Raw genomic sequence first — 27,132 nt, 5'->3', positions numbered from 1 at the left:
AAGGTTTGTATCCATTTTTAACTTTATTTGAAAACATTTTTGTGGCGCAAGTTCAAATTTGGTTTAAATTTAATTGGGTGTTGTAAGTAATTGCCTTCCAAAAAAATAAACGACAGAGAAATATTTGAAGATTTTATTCCCTCCCAATCTCTACCTCATCAAAAGGATTGATTCAGAAGGAATTTCAGAAAATTAAAAACTTTTATTGTTATGCGTTGTGACATCATCAAATGTTAAAAAAAATAAAAATTATGAAATGTTAGATATTGTCTAGGGGGAAATAAAACGAACTATTTTTTTTTTTCTTTTTGGTCCTAAAATTTGGTTTTAATTTTTTTTTATGTAGATAATATGAATTCAGTGATTCTGATTTGATGATTATGACACCATTAACTAATATGTTTAATAAACAGTAAAGAGCCCATATTACATATCACTCACTAGAATTGTAATACCAGGTAACAATTTTTAAAAATACATATTATTTATTTACTGTAAATATAATACTAAAAATAATTTTAAAATGAAATAAAACCAAAAAAATGAAATTAATAAAGACCAACATAAAAATTCACCTCTTTTATATAGACTGCATACATATATTTCAAATCTTAAGAAAATGAAAACTAATTTTATTTTAAAATTAAAAATTAAAAATATATTTATGAGAATTAAAACACATAATCAAAACGAAATTACTAATATTAGACTCAAATATATATATATATATATATTTAATTTCTTTAAAATAAACAAGTTTCAATTTTATTTTTCTTTCATGAAAAATACATTTATAAAATGAATCATATTTATCAAGGGTTCATGGGCAACACCACCAATTTTAGCATTGTTTCTTCCTGCACATCCATATGTTCTTCTCGCACCTCCATAAAGTTTTGTATTTCCAAAAATATTCTTATGTAATATTTCAAATTACATAATTCAGAAGTCATTTTTCAAATTCATAATTAACTTATGGATTACATAATCCAGAAGTCTTTAGCTTCCAAATTATCCAAAAACTATTTTTCAAATGCGTATCTGGATTACATAATCCGGAAGCTACTCTCAAATTTAGATTTCCAGATTATATAATCCGGAATACCATTATGGAGTATATAATCCGAAATATATAATCTGAAATATGGGGTGACACAAAAAGAATAAAAAAATATTTTTCATGTTTTGTATGGGATGTCAGAAGAACATATGGAGGTGCAGGAAGAAACAGTCAAATTTTAGATGTTAGAATAAAAGTCATAAAAAGCAGAAAAATTGAAGAACTTACATGATATTTAAGTTCTAATTTTAAAAAGAGATGGGAAAAAGGAGAAATTTGTAATAAGCGTGAGAGATGAAGCTTATGATGAACTTGAATGAGAGCGTAGAAATAGAGAATCATGGATTCTTCGGTTGTAGCATGTACAAGAAAATTCCACCGGCAACTGAAACATTGAGTGACTCATATTCTCCAGCCATTGCAATGCTGACAAGTTCACAAAGCTGCAGGGATTTTTGTGAAAGGCCACTTCCTTCACTTCCTAAAACCAAACACAATGGTGTATCTGATAAGGAATCACAGAAGGTTGGAGAGAGTGAGCACACTGGCTTCACCAACTCTTCAAGCTCTGGATGTCCACCCAGCAACTTCATTTGAAATTCTTCTTTCAGAGACTCCAGATCATTCCAACTGCCACATACAACAGGGATCTGAAAGGAGGCACCTCGGCTAGCCCGAAGAGCTTTCTCATTCAATGGATCACAGCACCCGGGAAGAAGGAAAACTCCATCCTGTCACATTAAACTTTGAATATCAATTAAAATAAAAATTCTAGTTCTAATACTCCAACACACTCCCCTCACGTCGATAGTAACAGCTCGTGCGTAGGATAACATATTATGGATGGTCCAATAACGGTACCTGATAAGTCCAACAAACACTCACTAGGATAGATTCGAAATGGCTCAGATACCATATTAATAAGTGGACTTTAAGCCTAACTTAACCTCATAAAACCGGCTTATGAGGTGAGGTTTACATCCACTTATAAAAAATTAAATATCTTAATCTTTAGTCGATGTACGATCTCTAACAATTACAATTTCTAAAAAAATGAAATATTAACACTTTTTAATACTCTTTTTCAAACATTCTCTTTTAATTTGTTGAATGAAACAAAATATCATGTAACATGCTTAAACTTAAACAAGACAGGAAAGGAAACCTTAAGCAAAATAGAGAGATCAAACATTTGACATACTCGTAGTTGATGGACCTGGGCTATGTTTTAGATGTGCAGGCTTTCGATTTTGGGGGACAACACAACTCTTGTAGTCGAAGGAACCAAGGAGGAGGAGATGATTTAATGAAAAGCCATGGGTCTGTCAAAATATCTAGTGAGGTTGAAGGAGGCAAGAATTATGAGATTGGAAGGGAATCTCACTAGTAGTGTTAGTTGATAGTTGTGCATCACATAACATCATTTCACCACAAGCTGAAGCCTGCTCTCGATTTGTTGATCCTACCTGTTAATTTTGGGAATTCGATTAGGTGATAGATAAATCAATTTTCCTACTAATATTTGACATTGGGTCTTTTCTACAAGAAAACTTTCTTTACATCCAAATGCTTTCTGCCTTATGTTTTACTATGAGCATCCATCTGCATCCTACTACCCTTTTATCTTTTGGTTTGTTAACAATCTCCTAAGTTGAGTTTCTTTTTTAATGCATTCATTTCCTTTCTCTTGGTGTTAGTTCTACTATACATCATATGTGACTTCATCACATAGATCATGGGTGTCCCACAAAGACAAAAACGGTATTGACAAGAAGGGAGACTCCTCTGCTTCAAGTGCTCTCTTCCCCCAAAGTGTAGGGCATGCAAGAAAAAGATTTTATTTCATGAAATGTGACATTCATGGAGATAAAGGCTTGACAACTCTAAGGATGATAACATTCGTATCCATTTTTGTTGGATGGATAACTAAACACATTTTTAGGAACTCTAGGATATGGTTAAGATTATGAAAATGAACTAAAATAGCCCACCTTAAGACCTGACAAGGTAGACTTGACACTAGGGTAGAAGAGAAGAGAGAACAAACGACAGAGACTTAATAAGATTAACATCATTAAGACACGAGAGGGTAACCTATTAATGAAATATGTAGCAATTAATACAACTTTTCCCTACAGATATTTTTATCCTAATGACAACTATTTACAATAAGGCCTATTATCCTTTTCTTCTTTATCCCATGTTTTTGGGTTTGCTGTTTGTTGTATGTTGTGTGTTTGAGTGTATTACTTTCTGTTGACTTATTAAGAGTTATTAGTTATTTTTCTTCTTTATGCTATTATTTATGTATATGGATGCATATGAATATAAATTATGCATTCCAAAAAGGATTTTACGATCCATGTCAATCTTTTTACAGTCCTCGAGTTATAATCTTGAACCCACCCTTCTGGTCCTCAAGTTTGACAACAATGGGAGGATTTCCTATTGAAGAGAAAATTAAGTTGTAAATTTATTCCATGTTTGTTAATGCAAACAAAAGAATATGCCAATTAAAAGAATTATGAATGAGCATAACACTCTACAGGTTTGTTTGAAAAACATCAATTAAAACAAGTAAAACCTCAACACATGATACAGATTGGAAGGTAAGTATATATCAGGAACTTAGATGAGAAGATGTGTTGCCATTCCATGAAACTAGTGAAAGTTTAACATAGGAAACATATACCATAGATATAAAACAGGGTTAGAAAAGCACGCACAGAGGATCGGTAGAATGATATGAAAACATTGTTCCATGACCATATGCCCAGGGGAGATAATTCCTTACCCATCTGAAGGCCACAGCTGATCTGAGCAATGTACCGAGGTTGCCAGGATCCTGCAGAGAACAATTCTAAAATATCACTTACAGCACATGAAGTTTTTCAAACCAACAAGATTCTCACAATGTTTACACTTTGAAGAAACATTGACATACAAGAACGCATGACAAACAGATTATTCAAGCCCTTTCGGTAATTGAAGTCCATGGATATTCTACTTTCCTATGTCCTATATGCAGGATGAGGGGAGCAATGATTATGGAGAACTGGAGATGACTCTGAGCTTCTTTTGAGGAACATAAACTTGAAATTAATTTTATTATTTAGAATATAGACTATAGAGCTGTGGTTAATATTCTACCCAGAGCATGATATTTGATAAATTGTACAACCTAGTGTAATGAAGTAATTGAATTTTTTATGAAAACTTGGTAATTCAATTTAAGTATGTGGGGTTTCCTATAAGTATATAGGGCCTACATTAATCAGAAGTGCAAAAACTGAATGCGTAGAATAAGTGGCAATATTGAAAAAATAGATCAAACCAGGACATTGGTGTCACCTTCCACAAGAAAAATGATCAGGCGATAATTCAGAGACCCAAAATGGTAAAGTCAAGAAGTGACATTATGTATCACCTGAATCCCATCAAGGACTAAAATCCGATGAACAGATGGAAACCATTTCTGGTAGTTCTTTTGATCATTATCAACATTGAAAAAACTGGCAGGAATTTTCATAAGGGCAATTGCATCTAGAGAGTCAGTAGTTTGCAGCCCTGAAAGCTTTCTCATCACTACGGAGCTCACACGCACAATAGAAGCAGTGGATTTATCCAACCCATCAGGAATCTCAGCTTTGTCAGGAAGAATTAAACAATCCATTGAAACACTTTCATCTTGTAATGACTCTTGAAACCTGCGGATTTCTCTGCAAACAATACATATCATCACCCATGTAGTTTTATTCCATAATTTTAGTAAAACATGTCATCCATACTTTAATTGTGGAGAAAAAAATCATATAAAATAAGTTAAGTCCACCCTAACCATCTATAAAGCTAAAAGGGGTGAATCAAGTCATATGCTGTCTGAAATTGTAATTTTGCTCATATTGATGTGATATCCTAAAATGTAGACAAGAACACAAACAAGAAGATTCAGGCAAAAATTTAATTTCAGTACATTGTCTAATCAATGTTACTTTCAGGATTTGAACTCAACCGCATAGGTTTCCACTAATCATATTAATTTACAACTGTTTAAGATTAGTTAGGACAATGTAACTTGAAGCTTAGTAACTGTTACCAGCTGAATAACTAGTGAAAGCACAAGCATAAAATTTTATGTAAAGCTTTTCACAACAAGCTCTCTTTAGCTTATCTTTATTAATGAACAAACTAACACTATCTGAGATAAAATATTCAGCAAGTTGCAGAATGTTTCAACCAAACTCACTAATTTGATTTTTTCAAAGATTGGAATTTGGAAGGCCATGTAGCTTAAAAACCATATGCAACCAATAAAGATTTCTTTTTTTCAGGAAAATCATAAAAGGGTCACTGCCAAAGTACCTCAACCCACCAAAAGGAAACCCAGAAAAAGAGAATTCAGAGAAACGCAGAAGAAAATGATGAAACCTGATAGGGGTAGCGCCGACAACGAGAGCAGAAGCGTGAGCGCGGCGATAGGAAGAGGAGTTGCGGAGCTTGAGGCAGTGCTTCACAAATGGGTTAGAAGGACTAGTTATGAGCTTGGGTTTGTCGTCGTGAGAGGTTCCTTGTTGTTGTGGTGGTTGTTGCGGCGGTGGAGCTGCCGAAAGAGTTGGCTTAAAGCACCATATTTGATGTGTGTGAGGATATAAAATAGAAGCACATTGCATTTCGGTTTGTGACTTCTTCCACTGCTGCAGAAGGCTATGCTTGTGATATTATTATGCTCCTGGCTAAAGCTTCCAACATTTTGGGGAGAAAGTAAAACGATTTTATTGGCTAATGCTCTCTATTGAGTTTAGTTCTAGAGCATGGTTTTAGACCAAATTGGGGGCAATTTTTGTTCCTTTTAAAGTTGTGAAAATCGTATACGATATAATTATTTTAAATTAAAATTGTGAAATGAAATAATTATTTTTAATTAAATCAAAATTTATTTTTAATAAAATCTTGTTACTTTGTTACGATTTTTTTAATTTTAAAAAATAATATTACTTTAGAATCAATGGAGGATGGATTTTTATCGGAAATGAGCACTTTGAGAGTTTTTTTTTTTCTTCTTAACTTTGTAAAGATGGTACATGGTAGTGTAAGTTTTATTTACGTTTGTTTTAGACTAATTTTTATGGGTTATGTATTAGACGCAATAAAGTAAGGTGTAAATAGAAAAAGAGAGTTCAGTTAGAGTTACAATTGAGTATCCTTAAGCCCAATGCAACCCTAGGTTGTCTAGGGTTTCCAAAAAAACAAGCATGGAGTGACTAGGTGGAAGCATAGAACGTCCAAGCATGTCATGGGAATCATGAGGAGTCCACCTAAGCATGAAAGTCCACATGTCATCTTCTCAATGGAGAAAATTTTCTTCCAATGAAGAAATGTCATTTGTCAACTTTTAATTTGAGAAGATTTGTTCCAATAAGAGAAAGTCATTTGTGATCATGAGAGTTATGGAAAGAAGGTAAGTTGAGACAAAAATAAATTTGGTATTTTTATATTAAGCTATGTGAATGAAAAAAATTGTGTTGTTTTTAAGAAAATAACACTGAACAATTATAATATAAATAATGAGTGAACAACACGCTCATAATTATATTAAGCCACGTGTCATTCATTTAATAATATATTTAAAAAAAAGTTAGGTAATTTTATTTTCTAAATTTCTTAGGAAGAAGACATATTTGATGTTTGTATGTAATAAAATTTCATTACTTTGAAGTAACAAAACACTTTAATATATTATAACTAAACAACTAGGTAACACTTAAAGGATGACGTATATCATTCCCTCAATCATATTTTTACAAATAAAAAGTATGTCAGGTAACATTTAGTTCTTAAAGTTTATAATAGAAACATATATAGATAAACAAGAATAAATTTGATTTTCATATATTAATAAATGCATATTGTGCTACTTTGAGAGAGAATAACACAAAACAACTATTGTACATTTTAAAAGTAACACATGTAATTGTTTTATGATACCTTTAAAGCAAACAACAAACTGTGTAACATCAATTTTTTGAAGTTAAGAAAGGAAGGTCAATAGATACAGAAATAAATTTAGTTTAGTACAAAGCATGTATTGGACATTTCAAAAGTAACGTATGTAATTTGCTTTATAATACTTTTCAAGCAAAACAATAATTTGTAAAACAACAACTTTCTAAAGTGAAAGAAGGCAGGTAGAGACAAAAAAATAAATTTGATATTCATACATAAAAAAATTGTGTTGCTTCAAGAGGATAATGTAGAATAATTATAGTACAAATCATGAGTGACGTATGTCATTCATTTAACTATATGTTTTCAAAATGAAAAAATAAGTTAGGTGACATTTACTTTCTAAAATTTATGGGAAGAAGACATATTTAATGTTTATGTAATAAAATTTCATTATTTTGAAGTAACAATACACTTGAGTATATAGTTCATACATTCGAACTAAACAACTACATGTTAGGAGTGACCTATGTGATTCAAACAAAAAAGTACTTATATTCGAACTAAACAACTAAATGTTATAAGTGACGTATGTGATTCAAACAAAAAAACAAGTCATGCAACAATTACTTCCTAAAGTTTATGACAAAAACATATATAAATGAGAATAAATCGATTGTACGTATATTCGATCACATAAATGCATAATTGTCTCAATTTGAAAGAATAATGCAAAGTATTTATTGGACATTTCAAAAATAACATATGTCATTTGTTCCATTTCATGTTACCTTTCAAGCAAACAATAATTTTTTATAACATTTTTTTTTAAGTTATGAAAATAAAATAGATAGAGACAAAAATAAATTTGGTATTCATGTTGGTTACATAAATGCAAAATATTGTGTGTTTTTTTTAGAATAATACATAACTATTATATTAAATTTGACATATATTATTTGTTTCTTAATATGTTTTCAAAAAAAAAAAAAATCATACAACATTTATTTTTCGAAAGTTTATGAAAATAAAATACATATTCGAGTTAGTTCGTATGTTACATCATATAATTGGATTACTATGAAAGGACAACACAATAATAATTGGATATTATTCAACGAATTTTTTTCAAACAAATAGTAAGTCATGTAATATCATTTCCTTCCAAAAGTTTATTAGAAAAAAATAGATAAAATAATATTAAATTTAGTGTTAAATGTAATACTTCACATAAATGTATAAAATTGTGTTGGTGTTGAGAGAATAATCATTGGACATTTTTAAAAAATTATATATTTCATTCAATCCATAATATATATTTCAAATAAATGGCTAGTCATGTTATTAACTTTATGAAGCTGAGAAGTAAAGGTGATAATAAATTTAAATAATTGCATGTTAGGTCACTACATTTATTTACTAATTTCCTTAATTAGATTACTAATTTTAAGAGAATAAAATAATTAGTTGTTATAGTAACTAAATCAGAGACCATTTTAGAGACTAAAATTTTGTTTGATTTCTAAATTAGTCTTTATTATTGTTAAATGGTTTTTAAATTGCTATCTAATTAGCAACCAAGGTTTTTGCTACAAAATTTAGAATCTAAATAAGTGGTAGTTAAAATCTTGGTAGCTAATTAGATACCAATTTAAAAATTATTTATCAATAATAGAAATTAATTTAAAAACCAATAATTTTTTTAGTCTCTAAAATAGTATTTAATTTGGTCATTATGTAATTAATTATTTTTTATCTTTAAAATTGATTTCTATTCAATAATTTTCTTGTAGTGTAATAATAAAAACTAATTTAAATATCAATATTTTTTTAGCCTCTAAAATAATATCTAATTTAATCACTATAGAAAACTAATAATTTTTTATCAATAAAAATTGTTCTTATTTAATGATTTTTTAGTGTATTTTGTAAAAAAACTATTTTATGTTAATGTACTGTAGCTGTAAATTAAAGTCAAGGTTCATGTGAGCGTAAATCAAACCCAAGTTTCATGGTTCATGGACTATATAATTAGAAGGGGTTATATATTACAGGAGAAGGAGAAGAGAGAGAGAAGGAGAGAGAAGTGAACGGAAAATGGAAAGAAGCAGGTGGTGAATTGGTCACAAAGTGAAATGATGAATTTGGCGAGATCGTGGAGATTGTCTTGTCGGGTTTGAATATGCCTTGCTCCAAAACCCAGATCCAGTGGAAGAAGACAAATCTGTGACAGAGACGAAAGAAAGCGATGTTCTCCTTCTTCTTATGTTGTGGAAGGTGAAGGAAAGATAGAGAGATAGATGGGGTTCTTATCCAAGAAAAGAATAAGGGTGCGTTATTTTAGCTTGTTGTGCCCTGATGCATCATGATGATGATGTTTGCATGTCTGAAGCATGTTTCATACGTCTGCAGATGCTTGTCCTTCACGTTCAACACTCATAGTACATACACACACATAGCTTCTACGATGCTTGTGTAGAATCTTGATAAAAACCAAAACAACATAAAATAGAAGAATATATGTAAAATGATTAAGGAAAGAAGAATATGTGTTGTGGTCATACATATGATTGCTTGCAGTTGGGTAGTGGGGGGAAGAATCAAGTGATGAAAGATGGTGGGCCAGAAGTTATGAGAAGTTGAGAACACTGAGTTTATCTGGGACGTAGATAAATGCGTATGTCATGAGTTTCTTGCAGTTTTCTAAGTTGTAAAATGACACCACCAGAGTTCAACAACAAAAAGAAGAGTTTCTATCTGCAACTGTCACGTTAATCACGCACCTTCGTCTCAATGTTTTTAATTTATCTTTCTTGCCGTGACCCATCAGATTCAATCCTCATATGGAAACAAACAATTACACAAAACTTGTATACTTCTCAAGCCACTCATTCTAAAAGTACTTCGTACGTTCATGCACAAATATTTATTTATAAGACATGTTATTACTTTTATATATATATATATATATATATATATATATATATATATATTAGAGTATATTTAACAAATAATGATATATTATAAAAGCAATAAAATAAAATTTATTAATAGGGGAAAAGGGGATTTTATAATCAGAAAGGAAGTGTACGGAGAATTAAGAAATTATAAAAAGTAGGAAAAAGAAAAAGTCACCTATATATGCAGATTCAATTCAGAGAGGGAATATATTTGTTTTGATGGAAACCAAAGTGACCTTTCCTACTGAATCATGAGCAAAGGGAATGTTGCTAGATATAAGATTTATTAAGGCTTCTCGTGTTTTAGTTGTTTTTTTTATTATTTTAATATTGGTAAAATGAGGACACAAATCTCAATAATAGTATGACGTTAAGAACATAGCAAGACTTGCCCAGAAATTATTCAGAGATATGTAAGAGAATCTTAGACTTGTGTTTAGAACCGAAAGGAAAGACTCGTTTTCTTTATATGTGGAAACAATTTTGACTAAACAAGGTTACGCAACAGTTTTGAAAGTGTTGTATTTGCATGCTCACATAATATATAAACTAGATTAATATGATTTATGAAGGGATAAAAAAACAATGTGAATGTAGTGTTTTAAGCATTTGTGGGGTCTGTTTTTTCCGCTCAAATAGTGAAAGTGAGAAATAAAGATGACAGACCGGAAGCAAGGAAAAGCAATTCTTCAATTTGCTTTCTCTTTCCCATTCTATGACATGATGCAGAATTGCAATGAGCGTTGATGCTCAGTGGCATTTAGCACGGATTTGAGGGCTCACTCTCCAAAAATCATAAAGCTACTAAACAAAAAAAAACGAACCTAAGCTTTAGATGACACAGTTTTCTCTCTCTAGCTCGTTCAAACGTTGACAGTGTTTCATTAAACATACTTTCAAACCACCCTTTTTCAGACACCAAATCACACCACAGTGTAACTAATTATTGCAAAAGAGCCAAGTAACATAGAAATATTGAGGAAAATTAATGTGTGTATGTATTTAGAAAGAGAGTGCAGGCTACAAACAGGGCCTTGATATTGCAGAGAAATTAACTATAGCAAAGGCCATGCCAGTCACTGCCACTATGTTGTGTTTTTTGTGTATTTTGCATTGATCAGTAACTGAAGGAACCTGAGACTCAGCTCTCTGATAATGGACACACAGTGACACACTAAGACACTGGTATGAGTTGCTTCTTTTTTATTAACGGAAAAAAAAATAAAAATCATAGCATTAACGTTCCCAGATATTAATCAACAACCGTCCAAAAACCCTTCACGTATCCCACAAAAAATATCGAGGGAAACGGTAATCTTATCACCGACCTCTTGAGAAAATGCCATGTAAAGACAAAACTACAGTTCATCAAATTACTTCAGTTTAGAAACAATTAATTTCATTGTGAGCACATTTCTCGATTCTCTACAGCCCAATTTGTATCTCTTCTGTTGGAGTGCATATATATGTAATAAGCAATTAATGAACGAGATATCTCTAATATTCAATATATGTATGGATTGAAAACTGAGACAATTATATTGAACAAGAACTATTTCAATTGATATGTATATATATGAACACATAGTTATGTTCTTATAGTTCTTAAATTTAACTATTCTTTCTGTTACATATATGATATGAAGGAAACATGAAGAAGAAAACTAACTAAATAAGCAATTAAAAGATGCAACTAAGAGATTTTAGAGAATTATAGATTTGTCCTATGGCCTAATTATAACTTGTTCCTTTTCCTTGCAAGATTAAGAAAAGGTTTCTAAGTCCTCCTTGGTTAAATCTAGGGCAAAGCGGTGTATGGTTGGTGCTGCAAATCTCCCCAGGCAAGGGCACTAGACCAGTTGTTGTTTGGATCGTTGCTAATGTGGTTAACATTGGCAGCACCATTGCTTGTTGAAGGAGACACTGAGGGAAAGGAATTCCCGAAGAACCATTCGGTGGATGCTGCAGTAACTGTCTCCCCACTTGGGCCTCCATTTATGGAACTGACAGCTGGCAAGTTCTCTGGCTTCGAAATCGCAAGGCTCTGAGACGAAACCTTCTGATTCCCAAAACCATTCATCGCAACGCTTCTCTCGCCTTTCTGGCTGTCCCCACCGAACATCATTGTCGCCATGCGCTGCTGCTGCAGCTTCAGGTGCAAATCCTGGTTGATGTTGCTCAGCGACTCGATTGAAGAGGCCAGGCTGCTGTGAACGTTCATGGCTTCCATGGTCTGCAGGGTTTGCATTGCACTGTTCAGTGGATCAGACAGCGAGGCCCTTTCGGACCTACGTGGTGCCCAGAGGTCAGGGCTGGGCGGAACAAGACCCAAGAGAGGGTTCGAAACAGCAGCAGGGGGGTCTTGGAAGGCAGAGAAAGCAGAAAGAGAAGTGGTTGAAGATGACGCAACGTCCCCAAAGGAAGAGAACTGGTTGAAGGGGGGTGCTGGGAGGTGTTGTTGAGTGTTGAAAGTAGTGAGCCTGGAGGGAAAGGGCAACCCTCCGAGGTTAAAGTCAACGGAAGGTGGAACTGTGAGACCATGAAAATTGAAGTCTTTGGAGGAGGATGAAGAAGAGGAGGAAGAAGGTTTCACCTTTTTGTTCTTCCGGCAACCACCTCCAATTGGGACGTTCCGCAAGGCGCCACCGTTGGTCCAGTACCTCCTGCACGTCTTGCAGAAGTGCCTGGGCTGAGTTAGGCTGTAGTTGTTGTAGTAGCAGAACTTGGTGTTGGGTGAGTCACATCTGGGGCACTTGACACCTTGTTCGGGCGCTGGCCTGGTCGTTTTGCGGCCCTCAGTGACCTCATGGTCTTTGGGTGTTGGTGGCGGCATGCCTTCTGGTGGCACCATTGAAGGAAGAGAGAGAAAAAAGAAAGATAGGTATGTATGTAGCTATATAGAGAGGAAGAGGGAGAGGGAAAGGTTGAGCTTCAATTGAATGATTTCATGCAGGGTGGAAGAAGAAGAAGAAGAAGAAGAAGGGGTTGAATGTTGATGGGTGCTTGTGATCCTCATCAAAGAGGGTGATTGAGAATTGGTAGATGATGTGTGTGTGAATGAGGTGGGTGAAGTGGGCTTTTTAAAGGTATCAGGCAATAGAGAAAGGCATAGGTTTAGACAAATGTATATGCAACGGAGGAGACAGATCTCACTAGAAACCGGATATCGTGTATATTGAGGAGAGAGAGAAAGTAGTAAACGAGAGAAACGTAGCAAGATGATGCAAACTGTTATGGCACTATAATGAGATCCACCATTTCTACTATAAACAAAAATTAGGCACAAGTTAAGGTTCATTTTAATGATGTGTATTGGGATTTGTTGAATAATATCAACACCCATAATACTATTACTACTATTACTTCCTCCCACAGTTTTTATATTACCACTCACTACTCTTCTCTTATCTTGTCTTTATTGGGAATATTTGCTGTAAAACTACCACTTAACAAACACTAATTATTGTAGTCAACCAGAACAATCCTCATGAGCTTAATCAAAATATGATAGCAGCTGTTTTATGAACAAGAACATCATTAATTAGGAGATAAGAAAAAATAATTTTACTAATTTAGATCACAATACGACAATACACTTTCATCATCGTCATTTCGACATCATCGTCATTTCCAATTTTGAATATATACTTTAAAGAGAAATGATACTCTTGACAATCATGAAATTTCGAATGTATATTTTAATATAGAGAAATGATACTTTGACAACCATAAAAGTCGTATACAACTTTTGATGTGATAGATTTAGATATAAATATATATAATAAAGAGTAAATTTGTAATTAAATTATATGGAAAAAATTAAAATAATAATATTGAGAGTTGTAATTAGGTTGTATAAAAAATATGGGTTGTTAATATATCATTATCCTTTAATAAAATATTCCATCTATTGATTTTTTTTAATTAACACAGATACCATTTAATAAATACTTGCAAAAAAATATTATTTTTAACCATTTTTATGCATGAAAAGAAATTAAGTTCTATTTCTCAAGGCAAGACATGTTTTATGGCTAAATGGGATATTCATTTATAATTAAAAATACAACAAAATGAAATTAAAAACGCGTGTTTGGATGGTAGGTAAAAAAAAGCTGTCTACGTTTTAATAATCATAACTAAATCTAATACAGCATGTTTTTACGTTTTTTTTTTATGAATTATAACGTAAAAATCAATCAAAACATGCGTTTCTAAATTGAAAACAAATACATATTATAAATCATTCCAAGTTCCAAATTAATAATCATATTTTATTGTATAATTAGTAACGCAGCTTTCTTTCTGAGGACCCAACTAAAGAAAAAAAAAACTTTTTGATCTCACTCCAAAATCTATGTCTAACAAACTTTCTGGTCGTCTTACATGCCCTTACTTTTTCATTTAAGTTACTTATACCTTGATTTTGACCCTTTTTGTTTCAATATATATAATTGGCAATTTTTGAGCCTCATATGTTTTCTGAGGGCCAAAAATATCACTCTTAACCATTTTATATATTGTTCAAAATTAATGTCTATAATTAAATTGAAGTGTACAACTCAACTTGTAGCAACACATAGGAATAGATTTTAGGCACTGTCAAATTTAAGGAATCAGTTTCAGTCTTTCATAAATAGTCTCAAACTCAACATTTGTTCTGTCTGAACCAATTTAGTGACAGATTGAAATAGTTGGTGATGTTTTTATATAAGTCACAAATTTTCTATTTATTATTTTTGTATTTTTTTTTCTTTACAGAGAAAGCTTATACATTCCTTGTAGTAAAATAATTTTCTTTTATTTCCCACCATGTACTGCTTTTTTATATTTAAAGCATTTATTTATCTAACTCATATATTTGTTCTTTTCTAAATTTGTTACTACATGATTCATCTTATTTATTACTTTCTTTTTTCTTCTTTAACCATGTCACTATGAAAAAATTATTAAATAAAAAATAATTTTAGAAATTAAAAATAATTAATTATTATATTGACTAAATTAGAAACTGTTTTAGAAATTAAAAAAAATTGGTTTTAAAATTAATTTTTATTATTGTTAAATAATTTCTAAATTAATATCTAATTAACAATCAAAGTTTTTGCTACCAAATTTAAGATCTAAATAATTGGTAGTTAAAATCTTGGTAGTTAATTAGATACTAATTTATAAACTATTTAACAAGAAATCAAACAAATTTTTAGTTTTTAAAATATTTCTAATTTAGTTAATATAACAACTAATTATTTTAGTTTATAAAATTAATTTATTTAATATTTTTTTTTTAAGTGTGTTATTAATATTTGTTAAACATATGAAATTAATATGAAAATATTTTTTTATGTGAATAAGAAGTGAGCAACAGTGGGTGCTCTGCACACTGCCAGCACCTTGTCTATTTCTTTCCTTGAAACGTCCCTTTTAGAATTGAAGATTACTTTTTAACTTACTTTGAAGAACCCCAAAAAAGCTTACACGTGTTATATATATTACCTCACCCCATTAATCTATATTATTAACTCTTCAGTTAATTGTTGCAATGTGATCTTATTATGCTTCTTTATCAATCAATCATACAAAGTAATACAAGTTTTGTTATGCTAAAAGAAAGTGATTGATTGAACTAAAAGATACACTTAATCATATTTAAAAACTGAATTTATATATCTTTTAATTAATCCAATATCATAAATTAGTTTAGTAAAGTGAATTCCATCTTGTTAATATATTCTTTCATTGATTATTTTAAATATAGGATTAGAGAAAACCTGCATCACATGAAATCTAATAAATGATAGATTTTGAATCACTTATTATATTATCTTAATAACTACAGTTATATCTAATTCGGTATTATAAAACCAACTTATAATTTATATAGTATAATTTCATTTAATTTTTAATTGAGATACAATTTACAGCATCCATAATAATAATACATATAAAAAAAATTATTAAATAACAACTTATTATATTCATAATTAAATAAAAATTAATTTAGATATTAAAAACAATTATTTATTATATTGATTAAACTATATATTATTTTATAAATTAAAAAGTATTGATACATGTTTGATCATCTAAAGTTGGTTTTTATTTTTATTTTTTTATTTCTGATTAAAAAAATGAGAATCTTTGATTTTGGATCTTATAGTTGTTGTTTTGATTCTTTTGTTTCTTTCCTAGTTTCTCTATGTGATACTTTCTTAAAAGATATTAAAAATTTATGTTTTAACTAATATAAATTTGTAATTTTTTTTATATATGGATATTGACTTAGTCTCCATACTTGTTTTTTTTCTTTTTTAATAATATTTTTTCATGTAACAAAAAGATATCTTAATATAAAATTTTATTAAAAAATAAATTAATTTAATTAAATACTAATTTAGAATTTAAAATAATTTATATCTAAAATCTTGATATTATATACCAAATTTAAATATTATTTTATATAAATAATAATAATAAAAACTATTTCAAATATTAATATTTAAGTTTATAAAATAATATATAATTTAATTATTATAATAACTAAAAAAATTTCTTAAAATTAATTATTATTTAATATCTTTTTAATACAATAATACTACTAGTAGTAAAATAAAATAAAAACAACTAAGAAAATACAGTCCATCATCAATGGTAAGTGTTTCATTTTCTTAACGTCTTGAGTGATATTTATCAATATTTTTATAAAACAAATCCTTAATTACTTTTTAATCATACCCTGTTCATGATATTTAAACTTAAAAATATTAATTACATCTAAAGTCTTATCATAATTAATCAGGAAAACTAGTATTTTGTTATCAATAGAAATTTAGTTGTCAAATATTACTACATGAAAATTATTAAATAAAATCATTAAATAGAAAATAATGTAAAGATAAAAAATATTAGTCACTATATTGACTAAATTATAGATTATTTTAGAAAAAAAAATGTTTTCTAAATTAATTTCTATTATTGCTAAATAGTTTCTAAATTATATCTAATTAAGCACAAAGTTTTTCTACCAAATTTATAATCTAAATAATTGATAGTTAAAACTTTGGTAGCTAAATTATTTATCAATAATAGAAACTAATTTTGAAATCATAAATTTTTTTAATCTCTAGAATGGTCAGTAATTTATAGCTACTAATTATTTTTTATCTTTAAAATTGATTTTATTTAATGATTTTCTTGTAGCATATTTTTGGTTCCTGAAATTTAAAATGAATATTTTTATTTTAAATTTTGATTTTTAAAATTTTTAAAATTGGAAAAACACTTTTAATTACTAAATATTAAACTGGAGAAAGTAAAGTAATTAAAAATTGTTTTAAATGACTAGAAAACACATTAAAGAAACTAAAACGTGATTTATTTTGAAATTGAAGAGAAAAAAGGTAAATTGATAATTGAGTGGAAATATTAATATAGAGAAAAAGAAAAAGGTTGAATTGATTTGGAAATCCAGTGTGGTTGATGTTTGTTTCTATATCTGTGTCTGACATAATAGAAGAAAGTACAGATGTGAAGGGTGGTGTAAGTGGAAAGATGCCAAATCTATAACAAGTGTTTAACGGTTGTGATGAAGCATTAATCTGTGTGTCTAAGTTGATAGAACACAGTACCTTTCTGTGAAGCAGAAGCAGGTTGAGATGCATGCATGCATGCATTCTGATGCCACGTTACATACTTTCACTAGCACACAACACATCAACCACCTATATCTTATCTCTACATAACATTAAATATTTCATTAATTAATTTATTGTTTATGCGTTACCAAATTAAATATTTATGTTTCGCTGAATACAAATAAGTAAAATATATCAGGCTATGCTGGGACATTTTCTTTAAATAACAAATTTTTTAAGATAGAAATGACATAATTTTTTTAAAATTTAAAATTATTTTATACATAAATTTATTACTTAAAAAAATATTAAATAGAAACTAATTTTAGAAAGAAAAAATAATAATTATATATTAAATAAATTAGATATTATTTTATAGACTAAAAAAATTATTGATATCTAAATTAGTTTTTATTATTAATAAAATTTATAAATTAATTTTTAAATAGTTATTAAGATTTTATGTACCAACTATTTTATATAGTTTTTAAATAGTTACAAAGATTTTATAGTGATTAACTCTTTTATATTATAAAGCTAATAGCTAAAACATGTATATGTATAGCTAATTAGATACTAATTTAAAAATTATTTATTAATAATATAAATTATTTTAGATATTAATAAATTTTTTAGTTTATGAAATAATATTTAATTTAGTCAATATAGTAATTAATTATATTTAGTCTCTAAAATTGATTTTATTTAATTATTTTTTATAGTCTATCTTTTTTTTAAAATATCTATATAAGTTTTTTTTAATTTATAAAGCAATTTAAAAAGAAATCTAAAAATTTTACAAAAAAAAAAATTATCCCAAAAAATTATTAAATATCAACTAATTAAGAGACAAAATAATTAATCATTATATTGATTAAGTTATATATAGGGTTTTATAGACTAAAAAATTATTAGCTACAAATTATTTTAGATTTTAAATTAGTTTTTAATTAAATTAGTGATTAATTTAGAATGTAAAGTAATTAGTAGTTAAAATCTTAATAGCTAATGTTAGACATCAATTTATAAACTATATTAAATATATTTATTAATAATAAAAACTATTTTAGATACCAATAATTTTTTAATTTATAAAATAGTATTTAACTTAGTGAAATGACTAATTATTATTTTTTAAAATAAATTGATATTTAATAATATTTTTTTGTAATATTCTAACATATTTGTAAAAAAATTGGCATAAAGTAGCAAGAGTTTCATGCCTTTCACTTTAAAGCTAGGTTTTAACATCGAAATCTTTTTTCTAAACTTCAATAGTCATGTTGATATTATATAAAAGGGTTTTAAAATTAGGTTATTATATCTTAAATAAAGTTAAGTCATAAAATAAAATATATATTTTTTATCTCGTGAAAGTCTTAAAAATAACATAACTACAAAATAAAATAAGTTTTTTTTTTATTTGCATGATGAAGTAAGAATGTGTATAAGTTTAAAAAATAATGTCACATAGTGTGATTCATAAAAATAATTTGCATTGGAGATGAAGTAAGAAAAGAGAAGAAACGGAAAAAAAAAATTAACTTAGGATAAATTGTGAGACATATCTATTAACAACTATACTCCTAGAATTGTTTTTCACGAAAAATATTCATGACCCAAACCAAAAATCTAGCGACAACGTGACAAAATTATTTTAGTTGCACGATCAATTATAAATAGTTATAACCATTAGAGTATAAGTATTCTTGTAGCCATATATTTAATTATATATATAATATTTTTTAGAGAGTTTTAATTGTATAATTAAGTTTTGTTTATTTGATATTCTCATTAATGTCGACATTTTATAGGCGAATAAAAAATTATTACTTTGCAACTTTTGTAATTAATATTTTTTTACTCTCATGAAACTTCTATTTGAACCGATTACGAGACTAATTATCAAAGTTTTACCACACTTAAAATTCTTCAATGTATAAATAATTTAAAATATAAATATATTTTTATAAGTATACACATAAGTTTAAAGGAGGAGGCTTATTAATGTCTAATTTGAATGTGATTCTACCTTGATTTGTGTTGCGTTTACTGCTAGGATTAATGTTCCGTGAATATTTTTTAACTGATAAAATATTTTTCTTAATTACTGTGGCAAAATCAGGTTTAGGTTTACTCATATTTTTTGGAAAGAGAATACATGTGTTGATAAGTTAGTTAATTTAGAATGTATTCATAGAAAATCATTTTATTATTATAATAAGTTTTCATCTAGTCTGTTCTTAAAATTCTTTATGAATAGATATAGTATACTTATGTATCGTTTTTGTTAACATATCAGTTTTGTTGTAATCTTACCATTTTAATAATATTTTTTTTTATATGATGACAAATGATTGTTGTTACTTAAAGTGTCAGTCCTAACTGAAATATGAAGTTATATAATAATGTCTAACATAAAAACTTTTATATATTTTTTTTTTTTTACTTATAAATACAATTAGAGATTTAATTATTGACATTGTAAAAAATTGAGGGTCTTGAACTACGAACTCAATACGATCACTCACACCTACCTGGTGAAGGAAACTTTGGTGAAGGAAACTTCAATATGAGAAAACTTAAAGTGTCAGTCCTAATTGAGAAATAAAGTTATATAATGATGTCTAACATTAAAACTTTTATAAAAAAAATATATTTGTTTTCACTTATAAATACAAATAAGGATTTAATTATTGACATTGTAAAAAATTCAGAATCTTGAACTATGAACTGAATACGATCACTCACACCTACCCTCACAGGATCACGCATACGTAAGAGCATCACATACGAACAAGCACTATCGTCTCTCACCAAACATTTATGCTACATATACGTAAGAATTGTATAAATGAAACATTTATGCTACATATACGTAAGAATTGTATAAATGAAATAAGTAGTTATTATAAAAGAACAAAAACATTTAATTGTAGGTATAAATTAAATTAAATTAAATTATTTGAGTATGTATAGGTTTTGTGATTTTGTTCCTTTTCAATTGAAGATGGTTTTAGCGTACATTTGAAATACGAGAATTGAGTGCGCAAGTACAAACAAAAGAAACAATGAAGATATTTGTCTATGGACCACAAAAAAACACAATTAATAGTGTTTCCATTTTGAGTATGAGAAATAGTATTCTCAGTGTCAATCTTAAAGTATTTTTTGTTTTAGAGGTTTCTATCACGAATTTGTCTTTAAAAACACCTTAGTGAATTTGAGAAGAAAAGTGTATTCAAAATTATCATTAACCTGAACTTCAATGGTACCGGAAGAAAGAGATTGGTCTGAGAAGAAGCTAGGTAGAGATGAAATGGAAGCACCGACCAAAGGTTGTGTGGGTTTGAAGAAACGTGCAGCGCCGTAGAAAACAGCTATGAGAGAGAGTGAGAGAGAGAGGAACACGTGAGAGGGGTGGTTGGATTCCCGTGAGAAGAAACGAAAAACCATGCCCATACCATACAGAGATTACATAGGAACAAGGTTAACTAACGTTACATTGTGTCACGAGCCACACTTTTCATCATCTACTTAATTATCTCTTCTCTTCAACCTATTCATCACATCTCAATTCAACCATGTTTAAATCCTCCTTTTTACCACCTATTTTTCTTCATTTTATTCATTCACCTTCACCATTTTCTAACATGCATCATTCATTTTTAAGCTTATTTCATGTAAGTGTTTGATAAAGGAAGTTCCAATTCTTACACAGACCAAGAAAAAGTGGCCTCTCTAAAATTATCATGTTTTTTTTTATGCGTTTTATTTTTTTTTTCTTTCTAGATGACATATTCTCTATTTTTGTGTTAAGAGTTATCTATCTGTATATTCTATCCGTATATTCGAATAATTGATCCAATACTCAAGAGATATATAAGAAATTTCTAAAATAAAAATCAATTTAAAAAAAAAATTTAGCTAAATTAGAGATATTTTAAAAATTAAAAAAATGTTAGTTTCTATTATTGTTAAATAGTTTTTAAATTGATATCTAATTAGCTATCAATGTTTTAATTACCAATTATTTAGATTTTAAATTTATTTTTAACTACCAATAATTTAATATATAATAAAAATATTATTTCTTAAAGTTCAAACTGCTTTGTTTGCTGAGTTTTATGGAGTTATACATGCTATGGAGGAAGTTCAAAAGATGAGGCTTACTAATGTCTGACTGGAATGTGATTCTGCTTTGGTTTGTGCTGCGTTTACTGCTAGGACAAATGTTCCTTGGATGCTTCGTAATCAATGGAATACTTGTCTTAATTAGCGTAGGAAAATTAGGTTTACGGTTACTCATATTTTTCGTGAAGGAAATGCGTGTGATGATAAGTTGGCTAATTTAGGATTTTTTCATAGAGAATCTTTTCTTTGGTATAATAGGCTTCCACCTTATTTGTTCTTAAAAATTCTTTATGAATAGGTATGGTCTACCTATGTATCGTTTTTGTTAACATATGAGTTTTGGTATAGTCCCCCGTATTTTTGTATTTTCTTTCTTTTTTCTTTTGTTTAATAATAATTTTTTCATATGATGGTAAATGATTGTTGTTACTTGAGGTGTCAGCCTAGCTGAGATATTAAGTTGCATAGTGATACCTAACATGAAAACTTTTATTTTTAAAAAAAAATATTATTTGTTTTATAATTTTAATAAATAACAAATAATTATAATTGATCATATAGATATTATTTTATAAATACTGTTTTATAATGATTATTAATTTTATATTCTAAAAATTATTGTTTATATTTATATTATATTTATTGTTGTTATCTTATAAATATTTCTTAGATATTAAGAAATATTGATTAAATAAGTATCTTATGTTAAGAGTTGGATAAAAATATTTTTTAAAATTAGTCACCCCTCAGCTTACTTGTAGTTTGGTTGACTCAAGTTTAAAAAACAACAGACCCAACTTAATCTAATCCAATAAAATTTAAATGGATCAGATTTAAAATTAAATTAAATTCAATCCAATTAAGATCTCAAACTAAATTAGTCTATAGGCTATCTTATGACCAATTCTTCTAAATTCATCACAGAAATTAGAAATTAATTTTAATTTTGGATTAATATCTCATCCCCAATCCAAATGAAAACACATTTCTGTCGTGTCAAGAACATCCCAAATGAGTTTATTAGATATATTGCGGGTGCCACTGAGAAAGACTAGATCCATATTCAGGACAAAAAGTTACGTTTTATTTTTTTGCAATTTTAGTTAATTTGAGTTGAAAAAAGAAAAAGAAAAATATATTTGTGAACAGGTTATTTGATACACAGAATAAAAATAATAAAAGGGCAAACGCTAATAATCAATATTCTTTGATATTAAAAGTAAATTTTCTTTTTAGTATCCACATAACAAACTCTTCTAAAATTTGTAATGCATGCTTATAAACAAATTTTCTTTCAACATTGGGTGAAAAACCGGCCAACTCTATCCTTTTTTACACAATCCAGTAATTCTTTTTATTGTAGAATGAGTTGGGAAATTGTTGGATTTGTTTATTATTTTTTAACTTTTTTATTTTTTTATAATTTTTTAGAATTATTTATTTAATTATAGTGATTGGTATCACTTTTTAACAATAAATATAAAAGAAATAATAATAAAATTGAATTAAATTTTAACATTTTAATAAAACAAAATTTAATGTGTAACAAAATAAAGTAATCAAATGAATATTAAAGTTTTATATTTAGAATCACCAATTTGGATTTTTAAAACATGACAACTCTCTTCAGACAATTGCTTCTTGCACCCAATGAATTTTGACCTGCACCCAAGAAATTTTTAATTTCCAAAATTACCCTTTATTTCGAAATTAAAACATCTAAAATTAAAAAGTACATTCCAATAAAGAAAATGGGAAATTTAAAATAGATTTTTGTGTTCAGAAAATAAAATTTCAGAATAGAGTTGGAAAACTAAATTTCTATTATGGAAAATCAATTGTGGAATACAAAAAACAGTTTAGAAAAAAATTCCAGAAAACAAAATCCAAAAAAATTTAAAAAAGAAATTCCAAAAACAGGATTCCATAATCCAAATTCCAGAAATCCAAAATTTAGAAATACATTTCAGAATACTAAATATGGAATGTATTTTGATAAGCACTTCCCTCTTATTTAAAAACTAAAAAAACATATTTTTTTCATTTCACATAAAACATTGAGTTAGGTTCAATAACATCAGGTGCAAAAAGCAATTGTCCTCTCCTCAAAACCAGCATAAGTAAAGGAGAGTGGGCCGACAGCTTGACCCAAATGCCTCACTTATGAGGCAATTTCTCCCTGCACCATATCAATTCAAGATAAAAAAAAAATACAAAAATACTCCTTCTAAATGACGAAAACAACCTTACATAAAAGAGGGTGTAAATAAAAATTACTTTTAAAACCTTTTATCTGAAAATATTTTGGATTTTTTATTTTCATAACACATTTTTGAATTCTGGAATTTTTTTATCTAAAATGCATTTTTAATTTTGTATTCCAGATTTTTTTTGTCTTACATGTTAAAATTGATATATTGATATAGTGCAGGGAGAAAATGCCCACTTATTATCCAACGAATTAGTAGACTAAGCAGTGAGACTAATATGAGTTAACATGTTCAAAAAATTATTTCGTTTGCCATTGAGACTTGTAATTATCAATTATATAATATTCGTTGAGAAGATATGTTTCTTAATCACCAACAAATGCCAACCTCCTCAGATTACAAACAGAAACAACATAAATACTATGTTTAAGCAATGACTCTATTCTTTGGTGCATGCAACATGGTTGATGAAAATATCAAGAGCTTCATAGTGTGTTGCCAATGTCAATAACAAATCGATATTTCACATCTGCTTTCACCAGACGCTCCATTGCCTTGTTCAAATAATCAATAGGAATAACCTCAATATCAGGCTTTACATCGTGTTTGGCAGCAAAATTAATCATTTCTTGCGTCTCCTTTATTCCTCCAATGCAACTCCCAGCTACCATCTTTCTCGCTGCCAATATATACAATTCATGTTTTCATTGTAACAATATTCATGAAATCATGATTATAAAATTAATACATGCATGTTTGGAAAAGTTATTTGTATACATACCTACAACTAAAGGAAAGGCAGATAGCTCCAAAGGCTTATCAGGTAAACCAACAATGACAAGCTTCCCATGAGTCTTCAACAATTCAAGCAGAGGGAGCAGAGGATGAACTGCAGAAACTGTGTCTATTATACCATCCAAGGTGCCCTTTGCAGCCTAAATCCAAAAATACCCATTAGAACTTTAGCAAACTAAACCATCTTTCAAATTTCAAAATAATACAAAGCAGATTTTAAACCATACTACTTGTTAGGCTTTTGCAATTCACTTCTGATAAGTAGTACTAGACACAGACTTCTGATAAAAAAAATTGTTGAGTATGCACAACTTTAATTAAGATGAAATTTAGTTTTAGTGAAGTACCAACACAAGTTTAATTGTTTTTATTCTACACTGAAATCGGACACCACACACAACTTCTGTTTAAACTAGATTTCATCTTAATTAAAGTTCAACATATTCAACACAATTTCAAGCCCTCTTCCAAATCGTGTTCTGCATCACCACTGCTTATGAGACACAACTCACCCATGATAGTAAATAGTTGTACTAGTTTGGAGCAAATACCCTACTTGTTAATATATGATTTTGGTTTGAAAATAGATTTTGTAAAATAATATAGAAGGGCTAGAAAAGGGTAAGTACCTGCATTTGATCTTGCTCTCGACTGACCACAAATGAGTCAGCTCCAAGATGCTCAATGGCTTCCTTCCTTTTGTTGGGAGATGTGCTGATTACAGTGACCTTAGCCCCAAAAGATTTGGCAAACTTCACAGCCATATGGCCAACACCACCAAGACCAACAACACCCACATGTAGATCTGGCTTTGCAAGTCCAAAATATAAGAGAGGGCTATAGACAGTGATCCCAGCACATAAGAGAGGAGCAGCAGCCTCAAGAGGTAGGCCATCAGGAATGCTGATCACAAAGTGTTCATCTACAACCACCATATCAGAGTACCCTCCTTGTGTGATGCTTCCATCAATATCCTTCGATCCATACGTCAGAACCATTCCTTGACAGTAATTCTCAAGATTCTCACCACAGCTTTTGCATGATCTACATGATTGAACCATGCACCCCACACCCACCTTCTCACCCACTTTGAACTTTCCAACTTTGCTTCCTACCTCTATCACTTCACCTGCAATCTCGTGCCTACGTTTTTGGTACTCAAATTAGAAACAATCTAATTAACATTTCCTTTTCATCTTTTCAAATCATACTATGAACTATTTATGTCAACAAAGTTACAGAACTCTTTCTTGTTTCAGAAATTTGTGTTTGAAGCTTGTTGAAACAGAGTTAAAAAAGTGGAGGAAGCATTAGCATACCCTGGTACGAGTGGATAAAAAGATTGACCCCAATCACTCTTTGCATTATGGAGATCACTGTGGCATACACCGCAGAACAACACTTTGATTGCTACATCTTTGTCTCCTGTTTCCCTACCCCATTAGAAAAGAGAACATGAGAAGCATGAAACATTTTTGAAGTTGGAAAATTGAAGAGGTTGAAATGAGTACCTTCTGGTGAAGTTGAAGGGGGAGAGAACCCCAGATGTGTCTCTAGCTGCCCATCCAATAGCCTTCCTTGCATGCTCCAGTCCTGGTGTAACAGCCATTTGAATGTGTTCTACTCAATTCTGAAGGAACACAATGATCACGGGTGTAACTCTTATAGGCACTCAAAGATGAGATATGTGATTCACAATGCTTCACCTATTCAATTATTAATACGAAAAGTGCTCACTGTGTTTCGCTTTTCATGTCTTTTTTGGAAAATGTTTCTTGGAAACTCTCAAAAGAGATATCATATAATATTACTGTTGCCAGTGAAAATTATACATGTTCCAATATATAAAGAAGAAGAGAAGGGTGACGTTTTGTTGACACTCGAAAAACATATTATAATAATATTTTTAAATTAAAAAATAAAATAAAATAATAATAAAATAATTTATTATAATGTGAAGTGTTGTTTTCATTGTTACTGTTGAGGGTGGAACCTATAAAGAAAGAGACTCTACATTTAAAGTTATACATATTAGCATATTTTGTGATCTAACACTATATTAGAGCATAATTGAAGAAGATTATACAACCAAATTGACAAATTGAAGGTCGTCTATTATAAGAAAATTATTAAATGAAAATTAATTTTAAAGGTTAAAATAATTAGTTATTATTTGATTAAATTAAAAACTATTTTATAAAAAAATTATTAATATTTAAAGTAGTTTATATTTTAATAAAAATTATAAAATAATTTTAAATTGATATTTAACTATTAGTTATTTATTATTTTATATTTTAAATTAATTTTTATTAATATTTTTAAACACTAATTTAAAATTAAAATATTAATTACTAAAAATTAGATAACTAATTTAAATACTAATTAAATATATT

General features: G+C 28.9%; 3 protein-coding genes across 6 annotated transcripts; all 3 read right to left on the bottom strand.

Moving 5' to 3' along the window:
* Positions 1–1,275: 1,275 nt before the first annotated feature.
* Positions 1,276–5,884, bottom strand: LOC137808701 (tRNA/rRNA methyltransferase (SpoU) family protein). 4 transcript variants are annotated; one of them, XM_090299906.1, is made up of 4 exons: positions 5,489–5,884; positions 4,488–4,779; positions 3,787–3,905; positions 1,276–1,791 (listed from the first exon to the last, which is right to left on the bottom strand). In XM_090299906.1, the coding sequence occupies exons 1-4, from the start codon at positions 5,728–5,730 to the stop codon at positions 1,752–1,754; spliced, it is 693 nt and encodes a 230-aa protein (XP_090156032.1). In that variant the 5' UTR covers positions 5,731–5,884; the 3' UTR covers positions 1,276–1,751. The 4 variants fall into 4 exon arrangements, with proteins under 4 accessions (XP_090156032.1, XP_068466060.1, XP_090156033.1 ...); XM_068609959.2 differs by having other exon boundaries at positions 3,855–3,905; XM_090299907.1 differs by having other exon boundaries at positions 4,488–4,767; positions 5,489–5,863.
* A 5,619-nt stretch (positions 5,885–11,503) lies between these two features.
* LOC137808700 (dof zinc finger protein DOF5.7) lies at positions 11,504–13,158 on the bottom strand. The gene has a single exon (XM_068609958.2). It carries the CDS (start codon positions 12,812–12,814, stop codon positions 11,762–11,764), a length of 1,053 nt encoding a protein of 350 aa, XP_068466059.2. The 5' UTR covers positions 12,815–13,158; the 3' UTR covers positions 11,504–11,761.
* An 11,076-nt stretch (positions 13,159–24,234) lies between these two features.
* On the bottom strand, positions 24,235–26,580 carry LOC137808699 (putative mannitol dehydrogenase). Its single transcript, XM_068609957.2, has 5 exons — positions 26,248–26,580; positions 26,056–26,169; positions 25,366–25,879; positions 24,723–24,876; positions 24,235–24,620 (listed from the first exon to the last, which is right to left on the bottom strand). Exons 1-5 carry the CDS (start codon positions 26,343–26,345, stop codon positions 24,427–24,429), a joined length of 1,074 nt encoding a protein of 357 aa, XP_068466058.1. The 5' UTR covers positions 26,346–26,580; the 3' UTR covers positions 24,235–24,426.
* Between the last annotated feature and the right edge of the window lie 552 nt (positions 26,581–27,132).

The sequence above is a fragment of the Phaseolus vulgaris genome, chromosome 3 (assembly GCF_051622355.1).
Source record: "Phaseolus vulgaris cultivar YP4 chromosome 3, ASM5162235v1, whole genome shotgun sequence".
In the NCBI taxonomy this organism is placed as follows: Eukaryota; Viridiplantae; Streptophyta; class Magnoliopsida; order Fabales; family Fabaceae; genus Phaseolus; species Phaseolus vulgaris.
Note: the sequence above shows the minus strand (reverse complement) of the source record. Positions and strands in the feature narration are given on the sequence as shown.